Raw genomic sequence first — 24,498 nt, forward strand, 5'->3', positions numbered from 1 at the left:
AGTAACTCGCCATTTGAGTGTTTGCCAAAAAGAAACTCACTCCTAATGATGGCGAAAGAGCCTATTACAATAACTTGTGAAATAAGTGTGGAGCTATGCTGTCCTGGTACCAGTGGCCTCAGTCCGAGTCAGAGTCTGATACAGCAGTCTGTAGATTCCCAACAAGTACACTCACTATTTCCAAGATACAAAATAAGGACACATTTGCTATACCATGCTATAACACAAATATCTAGAAATAAAACAAGGGGTAATTAAAGGTCCAGGGGCACAAAGCAGTAGAAGTACAGACGTTTTAATCAAATCTCCCTGTACCCCTAGACTCCCAAGAGTGCAACATTAGGACACACTGTATTTTCCTTTTTTTTTAACTGTTACTGTTGTAAGCAAGATTTTAATTATCAGAAGCAGTACAAGTGACACGTTAATATCAGAAACATACCATCACTGTTGCATCATCAACCCCCCATTTTTCTAAATGTGGTCAAGATGACATCTTAATTCAATGTCACTCCTTATGTTTTCTGACAGTTATGCCAGAATGTCACAGGTCTTTATCACACAATCAACCCATCTCTTTGCTAGACAGCCTCATTTCCTCTTGCATTCTTCTGTCTCTCCACAATCATCACCAAATCATACTAGACTTTCCTACACATATGCCTAAACCACCACAATCTGTTTTCTTTGACTTTCCCTGCAACTAGTGCAACTCTGACTTCTACTTGGACATTTCTTATCTGTCTCACAGTGTGCATCCTACAACCAGTTTCAGGCACTTCATCTCCATCACCAGTAGCTTCAACTGATCTGCCTTCTCTGCTCAAGTTTGTGTGTCCCCAGAAGTACTGATCACACCACTGTTTTATGCACCTTGCTTTTCAGCTTCTTTGGCAATCTTCTGTCACACACTGCCCCTAACACTGTATCAGTTGGCTGCAGCCCCTCCGATACCAGCATCTACTTCCTTATTCAGATTTCCCTCCTCAACCACTCCTCCCAGACGCTTGAAACAGGTAACCTGTTCCACTAAATTTTCCTATTTCAATTTTCAGCTTCCTCCCCCATTTGCTGCCACAACTGTCTTGTCTGTACTGAGTTTCACTCTATGTGCCTTCAGTTTTGTATTCTATTCCCCATCATTTGCTGAAGCTCCTCTTTAGAGCCCATTTGCAGTGCCGCATCATTTGCCTACATTTATCTGGCCACTTCTCTTTGCAATGTAATCCATCATTAGTATGAACAGTGGACTCTGAGCTGAACCCTGATGTACACCCACTCACACTGAACCCCAATGCGAGTCAAGACACTGTTCATACTTTTATCATTGGATCCTTTTACATACCCTGTACAAATTCTACCACTTTTTGCAACTTTGAAGCACAGGACTGCCCAATCGGCTTTCTTAGGTCTCTGCCATATGCTTTCTCCAAATCTAGTACTGTCCCTTACTCTGAAAATTCTGAGTAATCTGTGTTGTAACCCTGCGTTACAAAGATGCACATCCTTCACTGCAGCAGACCACACACACACACACACACACACACACACACACACACACACACACACACACACACACACACACACACACACACACACTCTTACTCTTTCTTACATGGTGCATTCCTCAGAAGGTCTACAGCTGGGTTCATCTTTATTTCCACTCAAATTCTCATCTTCCTCTCACCTTCCCAGGGTCAGGGCCAAATATCACGCATCTGCAAACAGGACAACATGCAAAGCACTAAGAAAGTGCAGTACAATAACTACTGGTGTGGTAATGATTGAGTGCATGGTGATGAATACAGCTTACATCCCCATGAGCTGTTTTGCATTATGTTTTATACCAGACTTTTAACAGCAAGTTAGCCATTTCTTCATTCAACTTACTTGTAACAAACAAAATGTACATATGGTCAACCCCAATAAAAACTTATTGTACGAGAAAAGGACATTTCGAGCTAGATTGTAGTCCTTTTCGGATATAAAATTAATAAAGATGAACCAAAGGCTATAACCGTAAATTATGTACCCACACACAAACCGTTTCAGCAATGCCCATTTTTATGGGGACATAAGATGAAGTATTTAAGAGTATGGATTAAAAAGCTTCTGTTATGGCAGCTAAGGATATGTGGGAATAGACAAAACAAAAGATAACACAAAAAATGAGAACATGAAACAGTTTATGGATAAGGACAGCAACATACAAACGTTTAAATTGTTTTTCGTCCCTTTAGTTCTATACTTTTTTTTTTTTTTTTTTTTTTTTATCAACCAAAAGAGAATTTCTGGACAATAATAAAGAATTGAAGAAATTTATCTGAGAGGGGAAGGCAAGAGTGGAGTGGGATAGACTGATCTTTTCAATAGAACAAGGTGGTCTAGGATTACTTTATTTGAAGGGGTATTTTAGAGCTGCAAACTTAAGTCCCATACATAAACAAACAGATTATACTTCAAAATGGATGATTAAGCAGGGTGTCAAGGGATTTTGCTTGCAGATCCTTACAAAGAATAAACAACCATACAGAATACTACTTCATAAAGTAGCAGAAAGCATTTTAAGAACAAAGCCAACACAACAATGGAGAAAGGAAATTTTGCTAAAAGCTATGGAACTCAAGTATGGGTACAGAAAACAGGCAAGAGGGGACTGGAATTTACTGGAGATAACTGGCAGGGGAGCCAAGATATTGGGGAGATAAAAAAAAAATAGAGTGGGAAAGGAAAGAGTGGGATAAGACCAAGAAGACATCTGGACTACAGGCTTGACTAACATCCCTATATCAGAGTAAAGACTTTCCAATGTGAGATATCTTAAACCTCTTTGTATCACAGGCAACATGGGATATATGCAAATTACCCTTTAAGGATATCAGGTGTTTCAGCTAAATGGCAATTCTGAATGTCCAAGACTTTTTCTTTTAAGTCTATTTATGGACAATTTCAAGCCAATAAAGCCAAACCCCTCCACCTGTGAGCATGCATGTTTCTGCCTCCTTAAGGCATCATCAGCACTGTGCAATGAAGCGAAACAGGGGGAAGCAACAAGGATAGACTGGGATTTTGGACGCAGATCTTTAAGGAGAACAATACAAGTAGCAGAAAGTATTCCAAGAACTAAGCCAACATGGGAATGGAGAAAGGAGATTCTGATGAAAGGGATAATTGCAATTAGAGACACAAGCAATAGGAGGCTGGAATTTACTACAGAAAACTGGTAAAGGAACCAAGGTACTGGGAGCAAATAACTGGAGAAGAAAAGTTAAGAATGGGAAGACACCAAGAATTTATTTGGACTACAGGTTAGAGATTGCCTTCCTTATTAAGGACTGATAGAGTGTAGGCAAACAGAAAGAAACAAGGGGGTCCTAAACGAAAGATCAGCACTGGTAGAGTTTTTAGCAGAATGTAAAACAGAAGCTGCTATTAAGAAAGGAATATTTATTTACATTTGTTTACCGGGATAGTCGGATTGGGCTAGCAACCCATTTTCAGCAGAGGCTGGGGGGAAAGCCCAAAGAAAAAAAACTGACAAAACACAACAGAAAATTGCAATACACAGATTCAACAGTATATATAAAATGTAAGGTATTAACCTTAATTAACAGAATTAACAAAACATAATGCAGTTACAATGTATACAGAGTTTAACAGTACCAACAAATTTTTGGCAGATATAGTTATCATTCAATATTGTAAGCACTTTAAGAATCAGGAGGAGGTTAGAAAGGATTGGGAGGACAGATTGGATAAGCAATTCACACAAAAATAATGGGGGATATATGTATATCTTTCCAAATATGCAACAAAATCTAGAAGAGTTAGGATTTTTACTTGGAAATGTTTGCTTTGGATCTACTTGGAATACAAAAATACATAACATGGAGTATAAAATAACATGGAGTATAAAAATACCCAAGAATTTTTCCTCAGGTAGACTGCAGCTGTTGGAGGTGTGAAAGCGGTAAATGGGAACATTTTTCTGGGAGGGTAATAAGCTGGCAGACTTTAATGATTCCCCGCAGACTACTCTATCAGAGATAGATACTGGGTGAGCAAATTGGTGCACCTAAGGAAATTATTTTTCTGAGAAAGAATACAGAATTGGAATTGCCTAGTCATAGTAAGGCCAGCTGAGTCTAATTATGGTGACTGCGATAAAAAAGCAATTACTAGAAAATGGAAATCAAAGTCTAAACCAACTGTACTAGAAATAGGGAATATATTAACGAGAGATAAAACTAGAATTGGAACCTTTAGAAAAAGGGTAGGAGCAAATTACTTACAAAAAATGGGAATTGTGGGAACAATACATACAGGGAAGGAATGAGGTTTTAAAAGAATCATTTAAATAATGTAATGTTAGACTGAGTGGGTAGATTACAAGTGATCATGTTTGCAACTAAAATCATGTCAAACATGGTGTATGATGTATAATGTTTGCAACTAAGGTTATGGAAATATGCTTAGTTTTCATTTGCATAAATGTATGTTGCCTATGACATAACTGAATTTAATAAAGATGTTTCTTGTTTAAAGAGAAGTTTTGGACAATTAAGAGAGAGAGTTGAAGGAATTTATCTTTCACAGAGAAGTGGGCAAGAGTAGCTCATCCTCCAATACAAGGCGGTGGCCTGGGATTACCTGTTTTGAAGGGATATTTTAGAGTTAGACTGTTAAGACCCATGTACATAACAAAAGCAGAAAAACTATGATTCTAAGTGGAAAGGGATGACTAGGATGATGAAGCAGGGGAGAAATTCAAGAAATAAGTAGAGAGTGGGATTTTGGATGCAGATCCTAAAAGAGAACAGCCATATGGAATACAAAATTCATAAAGTAACCAAAAGTACTCTAAGAACTAAGCCAACACAAGAATGAAGAAAAGAGACTCTGGAATTAGGATTATAGGAAATAGGTAAGGGAGGAGTACTGTATTAAAAAAAAAAAAAACGAGCAAAGGAACCAAGATATTGGGAGTCAATAACTAGAAATAGAAAGGTAAAAGGAGGAGAAGAGGCCAAGACAACATTTAGACTGCAGTTTAGAGACTGCCTTCCCTACCAGGGACAGATATCAGAGTATAGGCAAAGAAAAAGGGATGGAGGACCCAAAGTGAAAAACTTGCTCTGGTAGAGTTTTTATTTCAATCTAGAACACAACCTGCTGTTAAAAAAGGGATAATTAGTATGATATATAAAATACTGCATGCCAACTACAGTAATCAGAGTTGGTTACAAAAGATTGGGAAGACAGACTGGGATAAGCAATTCAAAAGGAAACAATTGAAGGACATGTGTATGGATCCCAATTATGCAACAAAGTCTAAAAGATTTAGGATTTTTGTTTGTAAGTGTTTGCATAGGTATTTTTAAACAAGCTAACTCCAGAGAATTTTTTCCTCAAACAGTTAATAAATGTTGGTGGTGTGATGCAGAAGAAAAAGGTAACTGGGAACATATCTTTTATGAGTGTAATGAGTTGTCAGATTTAAAAAAAATCCCTACACCATTAGAAATACTTGATGAGCAAATGAATTTAACTAAGGAAAATTTTGAGCTAATACACAGGATCTGAACCGCCTAGACAAAGTAAAGCCTTGTTAAGTTTAATTCTGGTGGCGGCCATAAAAGAAAAAAAAAAGCAATTACTAGAAAATGGACATAAAATTTTAAAACCAAATGTATTTGAAGTAGTAAATACTGTAACACAGATAAAACAACATGTGGGATCTTTAGAAAGGGTAGGAGCAAATTTCAGACAAAAATACAAATTACAGGAATACATGCAGAATAATGTTCAGGAGGAGGAGTCAGGTTTACTGGAAGGCAGGAACTCAGCAGTTTATGTAATACTGGATTGATGACAGTTACAGACAAAATATATGCGATGTGCAATGTATGTAAATGGAAAAAATTACAATACTGTTCAAATTCTTTTCTGTTAATGTATGTTCGCCTAAATCATAAGTGATAACTTAATAAAAAGAGTTTAAAAAATGCTGTTAAGACCTACAACATAGTTTGCATTCATGAGAGTCTGCCTTTGTCCTGCTCAGCTTGTCTGCCACACAACTGCATTTGGACAGAATGCAAGATGCCTTTAGATAGAGAATGAGCTGTAAAGCTTTACCCCAAGTTAACATGGCTAGTCTGCATAAGGGGCAAGACCTGTATTGTCTGTAAAACTTGGGAGAGGTTCTGAGGACCAGAGGCAATTCAGAAAAATGACTGCCTTGTTAAGGAGTAAGTATCTCTTTTACATTTATAAGGTTGCTCATGCAGATACCTTGCACTTTTATCCCTTTTGACACGGTTTCCCAAAGCAAGGTCCAAAGAGTCTACAGTGACAGACTGCTTTAGATAAAGAAGTTCATTGTGAATTAAATCTAACGAAAGCGCTCAAGTCCGGCTCCTTTTTTGTGTGGTTCTGTAGCGCACTGGTGTTTGAATTCTAGAAATAGTCTCAAGAGATTCAGATGCCACCCACTCATTAAATTCTGATTTAGAAATCAGAGGAGAAAGCCCTGAACCTGTTCCTTCATCTTCTTGTTCCAGATTTAGGAATCTTCAATCTCTTCAGGAAAAGAGCAATCCCTTTTTCTTTTACCATAACACACTTTATAAAGAGGATAAATGCCCTGAATAAGATCCCAAGCCAAACCTAATACTACTCCCGTCTACAAGGACTTCTGCAGGAATAGACAAATGGTTTATAGTTTGTTCCTTTCTGACAGAAAAATTGGGCCAAACAAGTTTATTACTGACAGAAGTATCTTACCCAGGGATAGTCAACATTCTGACTAAACAGGGAAGGGTATCTTTCCTGCTCCTTCTCTCAAGACTAAAGACAGCGGCTCTCTCCTGTCCACTTAAGGGACTCCAACAGCTACAAAGGATGTTGCTAACCCATGGTGGTCTACGGTGACTGTAGATGTTACAGCACAGATATCAAAAGAAAGCCAGGAGTATTAAAAAACTAATAAAGGCTTTAGTTACAGCAGAGTCACTCACCTGCCACTAAGGCAAACTGCTACCCTGCTGTGGTGGCAAAGGTGGGTTGCATAACATTTTTTGTGGTTTGAATAAGTAAAAATGATAGTCTGTTCACTGGTCAAGCTGAAAATGTTGTCAATTGCTCAGGAAAACTAAGCAGCACAATGTAAAACTCCCCTTCCATACAGTGAGTTTTTACCCGAATAAAAAACATGGTAAAAAGCAATTTAATACACACCTTGTCATCCCCAAAAAGTAAAATGAAACACTTTCTCCACAGAAAAAAGTAGTTTTAGAATATTAACTACTTTTAAAATGATAGGAAAAAACTTCACTTTCATTTGAAAGTACAGATAAGTATTGTGACAGTCCATTAAAACACAAACTCCTAGTCTAAAAAACTAGTTTCTTGACCAGGAAAACACAGATAAATTCTACGTGGAAGTCCCCCCACCCCTCCCCAAAGGGAACTGATCTGCTTAGCAATGGAGCAACCCAAGCAAACAATCAATCCACAAATTTCCACAAAGAAGCACTCTCTTTGGTAACCAGAAAGCTCAAAAAGACTCGATGCTAAACAGGAGACTTTTAGGCAGCTTAGCTTGAGTTGCCGTCTAATGGCTGGAGCATGTGGAATGCGCGTTGATGCTTTGGAAGCTGGCCAGCTGTTCTGTCCTTAATAAGATATAACCAATATAACTAAGGTTACTGCAGCAGTTATCAATAGGCTGAGCATCAGTCTTGTGCAGATGCCAAGACTGCAAATCAAGTGTGTAAGACCAAGAATGAAAATACTGGTGACAATATACACGGAGTGTATGTAGTATCCAACTTGAGTCTCAAATGGTGTACGAGGCATAACTGTTACATGGGGGAGTTGAATGTGGGTTGAAAACTTTATAGCATTAACCAACATAATGAGGTATTTGGGATAGTATGTGCTATATACTTGAAACTCCATATGTCATCATAGTCCTTTCAAGGCAATGGTGACTTAAGTGGAGGGAGCCCTGATAAGAAAGTGCAGGATTTTGTCTGTACACACACATGTATACACAGTCACATGTCCAAACACAGGTGTACTCGCACACATGCATGCTACGTACTTGTCTACGCATTTGAAACCTTGAGGTATAAAAATTTTGGCAAATATCTGTGAACTGGGACTGCTGCATTCAAACTTCTGGCCAACATCTAGAGAAGTATCGACATAAACTACAGGTTATTCACTGCATGGGGAAAGGGCACATTTAACAGAGCTGGGCAAGTCATCAGTCATTAGACTAGATTTCTAGTAAAATCAGTAAGTCACTTTTTGGTGCATTACATTTCATAAAAAAAAAAAGAGTTTACATAACTGGCATCTTACTGAATCAGAAATCGCTATAATATAGTGTCACAGTTACTACAGCTCCATGGTCACACAAACTTGAAGCCTCACCAACCCCACCTCTCTTCCCCACTCTGAAATTGTAATACATATCAACGAAGGTAGGGGACTTGCAAAACACTTGGCTATTATTGTCTTTTAAATGCAATTTCCTCCTTGAAGAACATGGCTTATGATTCACTGAAAATGAAACTGAAAGACTGCCATGAGTTTAATAAACATGTTCTGTGCCACCAGTGTGATAGAAGAGCAATTTCTGATGCTGTCAGTACACACCTACATACTTATGCTGCAGAACGAGGGGAAAAACATGTGCTGAACAAGAAAAAAAAAAAAAAGGTTCAATAACTACAGATCTGCAATGTTAACATTTCCTAATCCTTTACCAGTTGAGTATACAAGTGACATTGCCAGTACAGGAAGCAAAAAGTGTACAAAGGAACTGCAGACAGTAACATGTGGCCTCAAACCTAAAATGTCAAGAAATCACATCAGATGATGTTTACAGATAAAACTTTGCTGTAGGTACGTTAAAGCTTGCCATTTTTCCTAGTACTTACCTAGGACGATTTTTGGATTGCTTCAAACATTCCCGAAAACAGTCCAGTTCCTTCCACAGGTTCAGAATCTTTTCCTCCTCAGATGGAAAATTAATGTTTTCTGCAACAGGCTGCACCATCTTGTTTCTGAGAATAAAAAGGACGCAAGGAGATAAAAGTGCAAATTAATATTCTGATCAAACTCTACCCACTGGGTGTCAAAGACATATGTAAGGTACAGAGCTAAGAATAATCGCATTATCGGCTACTGCACAAAAGGTTCATTAACACATACAGGAGCAAAGTCATCTCATTCTGTCCCACAGTAAATTTTACAAAAGTAAAAGGCCTCTTACAATACAAAACTGCCCCAAAAGGCATATTACCTTATTTGCATATCATGGTATGCAGTCTCCATTTACACTGCGAAACACAGCACATAGTGATGAAGTGGTTAGTACTACTGCTCACTGCATTAAGTTTGCCAGTTTCATTACCGTCCTGCCTTGCACCCTCTGCATGCCAAAACAGGATGCCGCTCCTCTAACACCCTGAAATGGGTGAAGCAGGTAACTGGAGAATGAAAAAAAAAAAAAAATGAATATAATGCCTCCAAGCAAGAGAAGAGACTACACCCACCCAGTCTATCCATCTGGGACCATCTGCCAACTGTTTTCCCTAGAAGTCTATTGCCTCCTTCCTCAAACCTCCAGATTATTTGTGCCCACGAATTCTGAAATCCTACAGGATTCAGCCCCTATGAATTCCTACAGCATCATGCTCAGTATCCTCACTCACATTCGCTGAAAAGTATAAAACAGGAAAGTGCATGCTATCACTTTAGAGGAGGGCTTGTTATAGTATGATGGTGTATTTATGAGCGGAGAGAAACCATACAGGTTAATATTAGTAGTGGGGGGTCTCAAACAATTTGGGCCCAGTCTAAGGTTACCATGGACGATGGTTTCTTGGGGGTATTTTGGCAAAATGCCCAGGGGGATTATTTAAGGCTACGATACAGATGGTCTTATAGAGGTCAACAAGAATCTCTGCATTACTAAATGAGGTATGCTTTTTCTGATAAAGGGTTATATGCAGGTGTTTTGGATATATAGTAACTACCTCACTTGCTTTATTTGGATATCCAGTCTGTTTGAAAGATGTATAGCCTGGTGGGAGGATTTTATTATCTTTCACTTTGGGTTTTAGTTACATTTCTGCAATAGTGAGGATGTCAGACTTGTAACAAGAAACAAAATCATGCAGTTCAGTTACTTTGTTACAGCTACTTCTAAGGTTAATGTTTATAAATTTTAAACTTGTTTTATCAAAGTTGCAGGTGTGAGGTGTTATATTATTAATGGCTATGGCAGCCATTATGTGAGACATTATTGTGGTTGGACCTGGGCTGAGGTGAACGTCGCCACATAGTTGTGGAATGGGTAGGGATAGCTGGAATATCTAATGCCAGTTACTTTTAGACACATTGTTTGAAAAGATGGATGTGAGATAGTAAAGTCTGTGGGCTATACAGACAAATATGGGGCTAAATGCCATTGAGAGCAATGAAGCAAGCACTGAGCATAAAAGACTGGTGGTGAGAGGTGTACGACAGTTGGCTGTGTGTGCTAGAAAGAGGAGGGAAGTAAACAGTAGTACTTTGAATAGCATGATAATTAATATGCAAGTATTCAGTTAGTGAAAATGTAAACAGAAAGAGTGACAGAAAGATGGATTTAGTTTGACTGGGTGAAATGGGAAGGGTTGTTAACTAACAATGTAGAAGAAAGATAGCTGAAAGAAAAAATGAATGCTAGGAAGTGGTTAGCGGGTGGGTGAAGTAGGGGGAAAAAGTAAAAAGACTGCAAGCTGTTTTGTAATTTAAAATTAGATTAGTACAAGTGTAGCTGTGGGGTGGGTGGGAAGTGGGGGTAGGGGAGTGGAGCAAGCCAGAGTGTAGCAATGGCAAACAAAGTGGGTTCAACCAATAAAGTACAATAGAATTTAGTTACTCCCCACATGTTTTCAAAAATCTAAATCAATGAGGTAGAATGTTTAGTGATGCAAAGAAAAAGGTCTCTGAACTCTTAACAGAGGTGAGTCACAGCATTTAATTTTATTTTTATGGACTTTCTCCGGGGAAATTGACTGCTAAAGTGTTAATTTAACTTAATCTACAGCAGCACAAGGCCTATGGGAGCCCATTCAGCTGATTCAACACTACAGATCACAGTGATGCAGAAGTGAGGGTAAACAAGATATTCCAGCAGTTCAACTGGATTCTCAGAAATTACCTAGCATTGGTTTTAATTTAAGGCATTTCTCCTTTTGTTCAGCAATATTTTAACATGTCTCCATAAATATAGATTAAAAAGTATTCTGTTGTGGCACCTAAGGATACGTGGGAAGAGATTAAACAAAATACAATACAATACAAAACTGAGAAACTGGAAGTGCTGTTATATAGCTACAGATAGCAAGATACAAGCAGTTCAAATGCTTTTAGTCCCTTTAGTTTTGTAAACAGGTCAAGCATATTTTCATCAACCAGAAGGGACGTTGTAGATAGCAATTAATAATGAGCTGAAGGATTTTATCTGGGAGGGAACAACGGCAAAAGTCAAGTGGGATAACTTGATTTTTCCAATTGAACACGGCAGTTTTGGGATTACCGGATTTGAAGGTGTACTTCAGAGCTACACAGTTAAGGTTCCTGTACACAGCACAAGCAGAAACCTATAATTCAAAGTGGAAATGGATGATGATGAAATGGGTCAAGTGCAATAAATGAGGAGAGAGACTAGAATTTTGGACACAGATTCTCAAGAACAATAACCATACAAATTACTACATTTTTAAAGTAGCAGAAAGCATTCCAAGAACTAAGCCAATACGGGTATGGAGAAAGGAGGTTCTTCTGATAGGGATGACTGCAATTATGAATACAAACAGGCAAAAGGGAGACAGAATTTATTGGACATAACTGGTAAAAGAACCAAGGTACTGGGAGCAAATAATTAGAGAGGGAAAGTTAATAGAATGGGAAGAGCCCAATAATTTATTTGGATGGATATCAATCCTCGATAGGGAAGGCAGAGTACAGGCAAAGAGAAAGAAATAGAGGGATCCTAAGCGAAAGACCAACACTGCTAGAGTGTTTACTTTATTTATTTAAGCAGATAGAGTTTGTAGTAGAATCTACAACAGAAGCTGCTGAAAAAGACAAAAAAAGGAATTACTAGAGCATACAAAACACTGCATGATAACAAGAATAAATCAGGAGGAGATAAGAAAGAATTGGGAAGAGACACTGGATAAGCAATTCACAAAATGAACTATGGGGGATACATGTACTTCTTCCAAATATGCAAAGAAGTCTAGAAGATTTAGGATCTTTGCTTGGAGGTGTTTACATAGGTATTTTTCCTCAGTCAGACAGCAAATGTTGGAGGTATGATGGGGAAGAAAGAGGCAACGGAGAACATTTTCTGGGAGTGTAAGGAGTTGGCAGACTCCCTGCAGACTGCTCTGTCGTAGATACTGGGTGAGCAAATTGGTCCAACTAAGGAAATTACTTTTTGAGCTATGATACATAATCAGAACTGCCTAGACATAGCAAAGGCCCTGTTAAGTCTAATTATGGTGGCTGCCAAAAAGACAATTAACTAAAAAATGGAAATTCAAGTCTAAACTAACCTTACTAGAAGTAGTGACTATAGTAACAAAGACAAAACAACTGGAAATGGGATCTTTCAGAAAAGGGTAAGAGCAAATTACACAGGAAGAAATGTGAACTGTGGGAACAATACATGCACAGGAGGAACGAGGTTTAAAAGAAGGCAGGATCTGAATGAGCTATGTAATGTTTGACATTGACCGGATAGATTCTAAGTGATGTATAACATCTGCAACTAAAATTATGTCAATATGGTTTGTTTTTTATATAAATGTATGACTGCCTATCTCATACATGACAATTTAATAAAGAGGTTTCTTGTTTAAAAAAAATGGTATTTCTTTTGTGTTTTTACAACTGGAGTATAATTCAGGTGTAGAAGTTCCCTTGGCAGAGAGACTGTCTTACTTTTGCAGCACGAATCACCGGGAATATTATGTGCTCAGTACGCTTACTGTAGAGTGAAGCAGCTGGAGAAAGTTGATCTCACTTAGCTCATGGGGAAGAAAAAAGGGTCTACCTCCAAGCTGCATCTTGCCAGTAAACCTGCATGACTGTAGCAATCCTTTGGTTTTATACAAAGCTTTCGCTCAGCGCTAACCCAGGTAACCCAGATGCTATCAGACAGAAGTCACAATGTTAGAAATAAGTTCAGCAGATTGCACATATCAGTTTACAGTGTACTAAACATATGGTCTAACATATATTTGTCAGTGATAGCCAGATGGGCCATCATGAAGTACATACGCTAGCAAGATTGGGTTAGTGTGAACAGAAAATGAAGATTTTGCATAGCAGTCAAATATATAAAAGGATGACTTCTAGATAAAGTGCAGATAAGGACTAGTTATTGATTGTGATGTAGGTGTTAAATGAGAAAAAAATATATGGTAAATAATCAAATGGTTAAATTGAAGAGTTAATGTGGAGAAATGGAGGAGAAAGCAGTACAAGCCAAGGAACAGGAAGTGTCACCCAGGTAAGGAGCATGAGCATAAACCAGGACCATTTGAAATACTGCTTAAAAGAGGAGAGTTTTTCAGTCATATTTAGTTTGGTAGCAATAGCACCGAGTGTTTAGCTCAGCTGTTTGATTTATTTATAAGAAATAATTAATTTTCTCCTAAGTGTAATACCCTACTTTCCTAGCAGGGACCATCTTTGTGTAGTGCATTTTACTGAAAACTATGATTATACAGTAAATCAGTTGTGTGCAAGTTAAGTAACTGGGTAGTTCAAGCCGATTTAGTGATTATAGGGCTTCCAAATAAATGTGCTCTATAATGAAGGTTAGCAGCAAAATGTATCTACTTTGTTGCTGCAGGAGAGTTTGGCTGTGTGACACTTGCATTTAGGAAGCTGAGGAAAGCATATACAAATGATGGATGTAGGTTGAAACTAAATGTTTTCCTTGTGGAGTCGGTACTGTTTGGCCCTATAGAGGGAGAAGAGTTCCATATGTATTTTTTAATGATTTAAAGTGTATGGTGGTCAAATTTAAGACTATCAACAGCTTTATTACTGAATGAATTTGTATGGAAATAGTTTTTTGGTTGAGATATTAATAGAAAGTGAAGAACATCAGCTTGAGATACTAGAGAGAGTGAAGCACATTAGCTGTTTGTTGGGATTAATAAGAAAATTTTAAACAAGATTCAACTGTAGAGAGAGAGTTCTGGATGACTGAGTTCTGTATGGATGGGACTCTACATATATCTGTACATACCTGAAGCACATTAGCACCACTTGGTGAAGCCATAAATTGCAGCGGGGAAAAATTAGGAAGGGATATCCTAACAAATACAGGCTTGCTGACTCCTGACTAATCTCTTAGGAAATGAAAAGGCTGTCTCTCAACCCACAGAGGGCACAAAAGAACTCTAGACAGAGCCATAGATGGGACATCCTATGCCCAGTGCCAGTCTAAAATCATCTTCTTACAGATCCTGTACACCCATATCAGCTTGTCAAATAAAGAAGGAAAAAAATAAATAAAAATAACTAGACTGCCTTTCTGTACTGGGATTTTGGTACAAAGAAAGGCATGCTACAGCCAGGTCAGCAAGTAACAATCTCACCCATCAGCACTTTGCGATCAAGGTGACTGCCCCTTGGTTCCACCCTTGCTAGGCTACTGACACTAGGGCTCTCATGAAGCTCAAGGAAAGAATGGGCAAATGCTCACTCTCAGGGAAAGGAAATGGATCAATGGGAGGGGGGGGGGGCTAAATAGAGATAGCCTGAAGTCAGAGGGGAATAGTTTGCACCTGTACCACACCTCCATACCTAGTCTAAAACAATTCTATATAAATAAACAAATATACACACTTCAATTCCAAATTTAGTTTCAGTTTTGTCAAAGGGCCACTAAATCACAAGTCTTGTATTGTACTACATTTTCTTTTCAAGAAAAAGTACGGCTTGTATTTTATCCGTTTACAAAAAGTATGGTTTGTATTTTATCAGTCTACAGCTACTCCTCTGAAGGAGAATATACATACACACACACACACACACACACACACACACACACACACACACACACACACACACACACACACACACACACACACACACACACACACTTACCGGGGGTAGTGCACTGATCTGAATGGACCATTTGCTGGCACCGTCCAGGTGGAGTATCATATAAGAAATAAACATTTACAGATACAGAAATATGCCAATAACAAGCACAATTTACATTATCTACAGATGCAAAATAATCTGCTACAACATTTAGTTCTACCAGCAGTTAATATCAAAACATGGATGGAAAATGGAATTACTGGAAAAAGTAAACCAGAATCACAGTTAAAACTAGGAGTGAAACTAAGTAAGTGGATCTGATGATGTGAGCAGGAAGGAAACTGAGGGTTAAAATTAATTTTTAGTACGAGTTAACACGAGCAAGAAAAGGGCTTCTAAAATTAAATTAAATACTAGGCGTGTACAACTCAAGAGTCACTAGGCATAAGAATATAACCAAACAAGGTGGGATCGGTTGGGCGAAAAGAGAGACTTCCCCAGCACTGCAATCTGTTTTGGCAGCTGTATCAAGAAATTCTTAAACTGTCTTTTCTTAATATCTAAAAACACAACAATGACTTTCCAACAGCTTCTACAACTTGCAAGTAAATTACTCACCATCATGGGTTGCATAAAGTTACTCTGTGTGCTTTTTACCTATTCTAAAAAAAATTTAGAACTCAAAGGGAAAAAAATGTTTACATAATATAATACTGCAATTAAAGAACACACAAATAGTATAGTTGTGTGCACTTACCATAAATGTAGATGTTAGAGTGTATTCACTGTTGCAGTCATTACATTTGGGTAATCCTGCTGGCAGGTTGCCCTCAGTCGGCCTGAATTCCAAAGTCTTGGGTCCTGCGTCGGCTGTCGTCGCCCCTTCCCTGACATCAGGTCGTCAGGGGTATAAAAGAAGCAGCCATTTTAGTTTTTCTTGCCCCAGATATCAGGTGCCCCCTAAAAGGGCAGCCAAAATGTATGCATAAATATATAAAATTACATGTAGCAATATAAACTTTACCTTCATCCACAAGCAAATAACACCACATAGGTTCCATCAGAAGAAAAGGGGGGATGGCGGCTGGGTAACCTGGACTGCAACAGTGAATAAACTTGAACATCTACATTTATGGTAAGTGTACACAACTGTACTATTTTCTTCGTGTTTCACTGTTGCAGTCATTACATTTGGGTAGATTCCCAAAGCTATGGTTGGGAGGCTGGAGCTAAACAGCATTAGGAGCGGCTATGAGACCCTGCAGAACTGCAGTGGCAAAGCCTGCCCTGGATTTAGAATAGAGTGGTAGATGATGGTACTTTGCAAAGGTGTGCACTGAACTCCAAGTAGCTGCCTCTAAAATGTCCTTGGTTGGTACTCCCATGAGAAAGGCTGCTGAAGTGGCTGCAGCTCTGGTGGAATGTGGTCTAATGCCCTTAGGCACTGGCTTGCCATGGTACAAGTAGCAGTACTGAATGCAGTGGCCTATCCACATTGAAATAGTCTGCTTTGAGATAGCCTTTCCTTGTGATCCTGCAGCATATGCCACTAATAACTGCTCTTTCTGAAAACTTTGGTTCTGTCCAAGTAGAATCTAAGCTGTCTGTGTACATCCAAAGAATGCAGAATTCTTTCCCCCTTGTTCTGTGGATTTGAATAAAAAGTTGGCAGATGAATGGTTTGGTTAAGAGCCACACTGGACACCACTTTAGGCATAAATGTTGGGTTTGTCCTCAGGGAAACCCTGTCCGGATAAAAAATGATAAAGGGTTCCACAGCCATGAGTGCCTGTAGCTCTGAAACTAGTCTTGCAGAAGTTATTGCTAGGAGCAGAGCGGTTTTCCAAGATAAAAACTTCAGCAGTAGCAACTGGCTCAAAAGGAGGCAGGGTAAGTTCTTCCCAAGACATAGTTGATGTCCCATGCAGGCATTGGTGAGCTCCTTGGAGGCCTTAAATTTTTGGCTCCTCTGAGGTACTGTTTTAATAAGGGATGAGAAAAGACTGGTGGCTCTGCATTGTAATGAGCCGAAATGGCAGAGGCATGAATTTTAAGAGATGAGAAATATAGGCCTTTGTCCAACATCTCAGTTATGTATTGTAAAATCTGAGGAATATTTGGCACAGCTGTATATGTTTCTTGTGCCTGGTTCCAAGCACAGAATATCTTCCATTTCCCAGCATAAGATTTTCTAGTACTAGGCCTTCTGGCTTACAAAGCCTTCTGGCTTACAAAATGACATCCATCACAGCTTTGCTGAGAGGTGCGTTTTGTATGACTACATTATCCGCCATGCTATCAGGTTTAAAGTCCTGAGCTGGCTGTGCAGGATCTGATTATTTTGTTGGGGCAGTAGATGCGGTACTTGAGGTAAGGTCCAAGCTGGGCATTGAGACAAGCTCCTTAATATTGGGTACCAGTGCTGGCAGGGCCAGCCTGGTGCAATCAGTATCATCATTGGCTTTTCCTGTCTGACCTTTAGGAGTACCTTGGGGAGGACAGGCAAACGGGGAAGGCATATACTGACAGGTTTTTCCAGCTGAAGGATAGGGCGTACATTTCCCATGCTTGTCTGTGATAAATCCTTGTGCAGAATCTCTTTAGTTGGTGGTTGTGAGGGGAGGCAAATAGATCTATGTCCGGGCATCCCCGTTTCCTTGTTATCATGCTGAAGACTTGTGGATCCAGCTGCCATTCGTGGGGATCCATGAGGTTTCTGCTTAGTTCGTCTGCAAGAGTATTTTTCCTTCCTGGCAGGAATTGTGCCTGCAGATGTACTTGGTAAGTCAATGCTGTGTCCCACAAAGTCATGGCTAGTCTGCAAAGGGGGTAAGAATGTGTGCCCCCCTGCTTGTTTATATACCACACGACCATGGTGTTGCCCGTCCATCAGTAGTTGTCGTGGATGAAGTAGGTTCTTGAAGGCTGTCAGGGCATTTTGAACAGCTAGCATCTCTTTCTGATTGATATGTAGATGCATTTGGTTTGAGGTTCATGTTCCCGGAATGCATCTTCCTGCCATGTGGGCCCCCCAGGCATAATCTGATGCATCCACTGTTAGTGTCTGCCTGGCTGGGGTTAATGTGAATGGCTGTCCCTTGTTTTGGTGACAAGCCTTTGCCCACCATCGAAACTCCTGTTGCAGGCAGGGAATGGGAGTAATTATAGTTTCCAGGCTGTGGCAATGTTGAATCCAAACACTTTTTAGGTACCACTGAAGTTTCCTCATATGCAGTCTTGCATATGGAATGAGTAGGATGCAGGATGCCATGAAGCCCAAAGCCTGCAGAAATTTTCTTGCAAATAACTAGGCCTTTGTTGCTAACATTTTGAAATGGGTAGTCAGTTGCCTTTGTTTGTCTGGAGTGAGATAAGCCATCTGGGCAGTTGCATTTAAGCTTGCACCCAGGAATATTATCTCTTTTGAGAGGGTACTAGTTTTGATTTCTTTTCGTTGACTGTGTACCCTAGGCATGTTAGAAGTTTTTTCACAAAATGCCAGATGCTGTAGAAGGATGTCCTTGTTCTCTGCTTGAATGAGACAGTCATCCAAGTAAGGATATATTTGTATTCCTCTTAGTCTGCAGAATGCAATTACTGGTGCCAGGCACTTTGTAAAGACCCTGGGCACAGTAGATAAGCCAAAGGGCAGTGCACTGAGCCAGCCTTGAATCTGAGATATCTTCTGCATGTCTGTCTGATTGGGATATGCAGGTATGCCTCTTTCTGTCTAAAGTTACAAGCCAAGCGTTCTTGCCCAGCATGGGCAGAAGCTGCTGCAAAGTCAGCATTTTGAATTTTGGTATATCCAGGAATGTGTTCAGAATCGATAGGTCCAGTATTGGCCTCCAGGCTTTGTCCTTTCTGGGTACCAAGAACAGTCTTGAGTAAAATCCTTGTCCCCGCTCTTGCTCTGGCACTTGTTGAATGGCCCTCATGTCCATGAGGGATGAGACTTGTTTTTATGCCTCTGCCCATTGATTTTTTCGCAGATCTGGCCAGCCGTTTGCCTTTGGCAGGGTATGGAAATGGAACTTCTAGCCCTGTGACACTATATTTAGAACCCACTTGTCCTGGGTTATAATGTGCCAATTTTGAGAAAAAAAGTGCTAATTTTCCCCCTAAGGGTGCTGCCAGGAAATAAGTGCTTGGTGCAGGCAGGGGGAAGTCATTGGGACTGTTTCCTGTAAGGTTGTGATTTGTCTTCTCCACTTTTGGAGGTAGAAGCACCCAATTGCTTTGACATGTATGAACCTTGCACGGGAGATCTGCCTCTAGGGCATCTGGGTCTGCCCCTTTGGAGGTCTGTCCGACACAGGAAAGGACCAATTCTTTGGTAGCCAGTGTCTACTAAACCTAGGCGGCAGTACTTGTAAGAAATCTTTGACCGGCATAGATTTAGCCGTGTCCTCCATTTTCTTTAACACCTCTTCTGCCTTAACACCAAACAAAGTATCATGCTGTAAAGGTGCATCTAATAATTTAACTTTAACATGATCAGGCAGATTTTGTTCCTTTAACCAAGCATGCCTTCTAATCACAGAACCTGTAACTGCGGCCCTGCAGGAGGCCTCTAAAGAGTCAAATCCACATTGCAAAGTATGCTTTCCAACTTGTTCAGCTGCATGCAATATATCCTGCATTTCCTTGTTTTCTGCACAGTTTAACAACATTTTCTGTTTAAGCAATGCCAAGACATGTTGCTGACATTTGAGCATATGAAACTGACTGTTTAATGCCCTTATAGCCAAAGTAGCAGATGTGTAAACCTCCCCCCCCCCATCTATCCAGTGCCCTAGAATCCCTGTCAGAAGGGGTAGGGTTTTTTGCAGTGGAAGCCCCAATTCCCTTGGGACCCTGAGAAAACGTTTCTGGGTCTGCAGCAGAGTTTTTAAAAAGGGATTTATGCGAGTCAGGAAACCTGTAATATCTGTCAGGCTTAACAAAAGCTGGAGGCAAGGAGTCAGGGGTAAGGCTAGACTCCGAAAACACATCATCTACAATGTCTAACACAGGAGGGATGGCTAGTGGCTTATGCTGAGGTATTAACAGGAAATCCCCGAGCCTCTTTTTAGATCGTGAAAAATCTTGGCTCTCCCAGTGGAAATGCTCCCTCATGGTATGTAAGGTTTCCCCAAAAGAATAGTCCTCAGGAGGAGAAGCTGAAGGAATGGAGTCTTCAGCATCAGAATCCTCATGGGGGGAAAAGAATATTCCTGATCAGAAGAGGAATCAGAAGAAATGGAAACCTGATCTGAAGATTCATAGTTAGTCTCTTGCCTAGGCCGCTTATCAGGAGGGGGATGGGAACCCCTGATCAAGGTAATAAAGTCTTCGGCCATTTTGAGCATCTGTTTTTCGGGCATGGAGGCCTGTCCACGTGGCTCTTGTTTGCTTCTTTGTCTTTGAAGGTGCTTTAGTCTTTGCCTTTGAAGTCGGTTTAATGTATAGATGTTTGGGTCTGATACACCCTCAGACGCCAGTGCCTGCTCAGCGGCTCTGGACCCATCTGAAGGATTAGTGTCCAAGGCTCCAATACCTTGAGTTTCCAGCGGCATGGCCGACTTCACATGGGAGTCTATAGCGGCCTGTGACTCTAAAATAGCAGTCGTCAGGGGATGCGAAAACACCTCACTGAGTAATGGCGACTGGCTTAGGAGAAGCTTTGTCGGTTTTGGGCCTCTGCTGTCTTTCTTTTTCTTTGCGTTTTTTGTGAACTCCGGTAGTCTGATGGCTTTCTGACGACATTTCTGGATAACTAAACCTGTGTCCAAAGTAGTTTAAAGCAAAATCATACTGACACTTAATAGTGCGTTGGTTAAATCTAGCACAAAACCGACAACCCAGAAAGTTATGATCAGGGCCTAAGCAAGGAATACAGTAAGAATGAAAGTCCTTATGAGGTATTTGCTTCCCACAAGAAATACAATTAACTTTTTCTGACATCGGTTCTGGAGCAAGAAAAAAGTTTCCCCAACGGGGTACTTAAGCTTTGTAGAAGCACTTCGGATCTGAAATTCGAACTCGAAAATCTCAGGAGTCAGCCGACTGGCATTTGAACTACTTCTGAAAGACTAAAGAAAATGGCATCAGCTGCTTCTTTTATACCCCTGGCGACCTGACGTCAGGGAAGTGGCAACGACAGCCGACGCAGGACCAAAGACTTTGGAATTCAGGCCGATTGAGGGCAACCTGCCAGCAGGATTACCCAAATGCAATGACTGCAACAGTGAAACACGAAGAACATCTGCAAGACAAACCAAATTAGAAACTTGTAGTGGAATCTTTAGAAAGGAGGAGGAGTAAATTACATAGAAAAAAATGGAAATAGTAGGGACAATACAAGCAGGAAAAAGTTTTGGAGGACGAATAAGGTTAAGAGAAGGCAGGAATTGAACAATTTACATAATTTTTGATTATATGTAACAATATGTTCTGTAGAACATTTATAAATGTGAGCTTGTTAATATTGTTTGATTACTTTTATACAAATACAAGTTTGCCTATGTCAAGTGCCAATTCAATAAAGGCATTTAAAAACAGAAACTTGTACAGCAGTCTGTCCTGGCAGGGTCCTCAAAAGTATTCGTTCTGCAGAGAGCTGTTCTCAGAACCCTGTTAAAATTAAGAGGAACAGCACAAAGGCTTTAAATTCCACCATTCTTCCTACCTAAATTCCACTAAATGTCAACTAGACATGATCTCCTTCAAGCACCTCTACATCCCTCTGTTCCACAGCTCCCCATCCTCAGCTTCGATCATATAATGAATTTTCTCCCCTGTATACACTCTATGTATATGTTGCATATATCTTCCCATCTCTACTCTCTGTAAATGGCTCTACACGCAAATGGCTCTTTGACCTTGAACGTAAATTGAATCTTCCTCTAGTTGTTCTTCTTTTACTTTACCAGTCTTTTTTTTATTATTATTTTTCTCCTCCTCATTACACTACTTCTCATTTAACTATTATTTTATGTATTTCATATGTATGTGTTTTTTTTTTCCTGCATTATTCTATGCAACTTGTACAAATGTATAATTCTTTGCTCGCTTGTTTTATTGTAATTTGTGCAATTGCTTGCCTTAATTATTTAATTTGTGCAATTATTTTTAATGTGGAGCTTTTCTCCCCGGGCCCTCCACTGAAAATGGGCCCTATGAGCCCAGTGGACCTCCCCGGTTATCAAACTGGAAATAAATAAAATAAATAAATTGGCCCAGTATCCATAACTCTCAACTGTCCAGACTTCTGGCTCATACTTTTGGTCTCTCCCTCAAAACGACTGTGGTTTCCTGGCAAATCAGTGAGGACTAAATTCTCTAAATAATGAGACATTTGAGTTTGTCAACATCCTTCTGAAAATGCAAAGTAACATAACCTTTTATTCTAGCAACTTTCTAAATTCTGTAAATGCAATATTTAAAAATTGTTCCTTTTTTGGCATTTTTCCCCATTACTTTTTGCTTTGTCCAGACTTCTTGTGTTAAGAAGTTGAAATATATGCTATCATCACTCGGGAATAAAGAGGGGTAGTGCATGCATGACTCACAGTAGGGATCAGGTTGAAGAGACCCTGGAGAGGTGGAGATGTGTTTTAGAGAGGAGAGGAATGAAGGGCAGCAGGGTTAAAACAGAATGTGTGTGTGTAAATGAGAGGGAGGGTAGAGGAATGGTGAGGATGCAGGGAGTAGAGTTGGTAAAGGTGGATGAGTTTAAGTACTTGGGATCAACAGTTCAGAGTAATGGTGAGTGTGGAATAGAAGTGAAGAAGAGAGTACAGGCAGGGTGGAATGGGTGGAGAAGAGTGTCAGGAGTGATTTGTGACAGACGGGTACCAGTAAGAGTGAAAGGGAAGGTCTACAAGAGGGTAGTGAGACCAGCTATGTTATATGGGTTGGAGACGGTGGCATTGACGAAAAGGCAGGAGTCAGAGCCGGATGTGGCAGAGTTAAAGATGTTAAGATTTGCACTGGGTGTGACTAGGATGGACAGGATTAGGAATCAGTATATTGGAGGGTCAACTCAGGTTGGACAGTTTGGAGATAAAGCAAAAGAGGCGAGATTGCGTTGGTTTGGACATGTGCTGAGGAGGCATGCTGGGTATATTGGGAAAAGGATGCTAAGGATAGAGCTGCCATGTAAGAGGAAAAGAGGAAGGCCTAAGATAAGGTTTATGGATGTGGTGAGACAGGACATGTAGGCGGTTGGTGTGAAAGAGCATGATGCACAGGACAGGAAGAGATGGAAACAGATGATCCGCTGTGGCGACCCCTAATGGGAACAGCTGAAAAAAGATGATGATGACTGCATGACTCACAGCAAATTTCTCAAACCATTGTTAGTTAGGCAGATGTAGGTCTAACTAAGCAGAACTGAATTAAATTTACTTGACTGCAAAAACCTTCTAGCTAATATTCTTTAAAAATAACCATCTAAAAAATCAAATCTCACAAAAAGGCCATTTTACATGGGAAAAACCTTCCACTCTCCCCCTATATTTGGGGTCACTACAGCCTGAAGATAGAACAGAGTCCCAGTATGCAATGAACATGAATTTCAAGCAACCAAGTCTCTGCAAGGTCCATTTCTGACAAAACAGCTATGGAACTCTCCCGTAAGCTTCTGCATAACAACTTTTTCACACACAAATAGTTTTGCCAAAGGCATGGTCTCAGTTTCTGCAGTAAATATGCACTGCTGTTGATGAAACCTACAATGACAGTTGGCCAATTGCACTTCAAGTTTAGCTACAACTAAACACACGCCCCTTAGAGCTGATATACAAAGTGCATGCACTGCTAAACGCTTAAAATGGTTAAATAAAAACTATTTAGGTTACCAGAAAACCAGTACTTCAAGTTAGGGTTACATTTTCTAAGTGAAGTCTGTCAGCCTGGCAATCACACAAGTATGCTGCTTATACCAGAACAATTTTTAAATAATGCAGTCAGTTTGTCAATTAGCTCTTGGGCATGCAACTCCCTACCTGTAGAAGTTCACCTATGCTTAAGCAACTACAGTTAGGGTGAGATTAAGTAAGGTTGCTGGCCTACAACATGAATTTAGTTATCTGACTGCATGGTACCCATTAACACATGCACCTACTATTGTTAAGAAAAATCTGCTAAGGTTTTAGTTTTAAGGGTTCAGATACTTAAGTCTCACATCCGTATTTTACAGTTCATTTCATTTCTGGATATATTCCTGAAGTTAATGTCACAAGTAACTGAAACTAAAAAGACTGACTGACGTGTTTTCTGAAGTTTTGGTTTCACAGCTGACTCCTTCCCTATGACCACACAAAAAAATAACATCATCTTAAGTAATGGCAATGATTTACATAAGTCAGCAATGCATTC

At 39.8% G+C, this 24,498-nt stretch overlaps 1 protein-coding gene across 2 annotated transcripts in view; it reads right to left on the reverse strand.

Annotated features, from left to right (window-relative positions):
• The window catches only part of IARS1 (isoleucyl-tRNA synthetase 1), a 1,809,950-nt gene that overhangs the window by 1,750,785 nt on the left and 34,667 nt on the right, over positions 1–24,498 (reverse strand). The window contains exons 2-3 of one of the 2 annotated variants that reach the window (XM_044077403.1): positions 9,317–9,503; positions 8,952–9,077 (exon numbers count right to left, since the gene is read on the reverse strand). In XM_044077403.1, the coding sequence (XP_043933338.1) occupies positions 8,952–9,077; positions 9,317–9,348 (158 nt within the window). In that variant the 5' untranslated portion in view covers positions 9,349–9,503. The remainder of the gene's footprint in view (positions 1–8,951; positions 9,078–9,316; positions 9,504–24,498) is intronic. The other variant, XM_044077404.1, reaches the window with a different exon arrangement.

The sequence above is a fragment of the Protopterus annectens genome, chromosome 7.part0 (genome assembly GCF_019279795.1).
Source record: "Protopterus annectens isolate FY-2018-M chromosome 7.part0, PAN1.0, whole genome shotgun sequence".
Taxonomy (NCBI): domain Eukaryota; kingdom Metazoa; phylum Chordata; order Ceratodontiformes; family Protopteridae; genus Protopterus; species Protopterus annectens.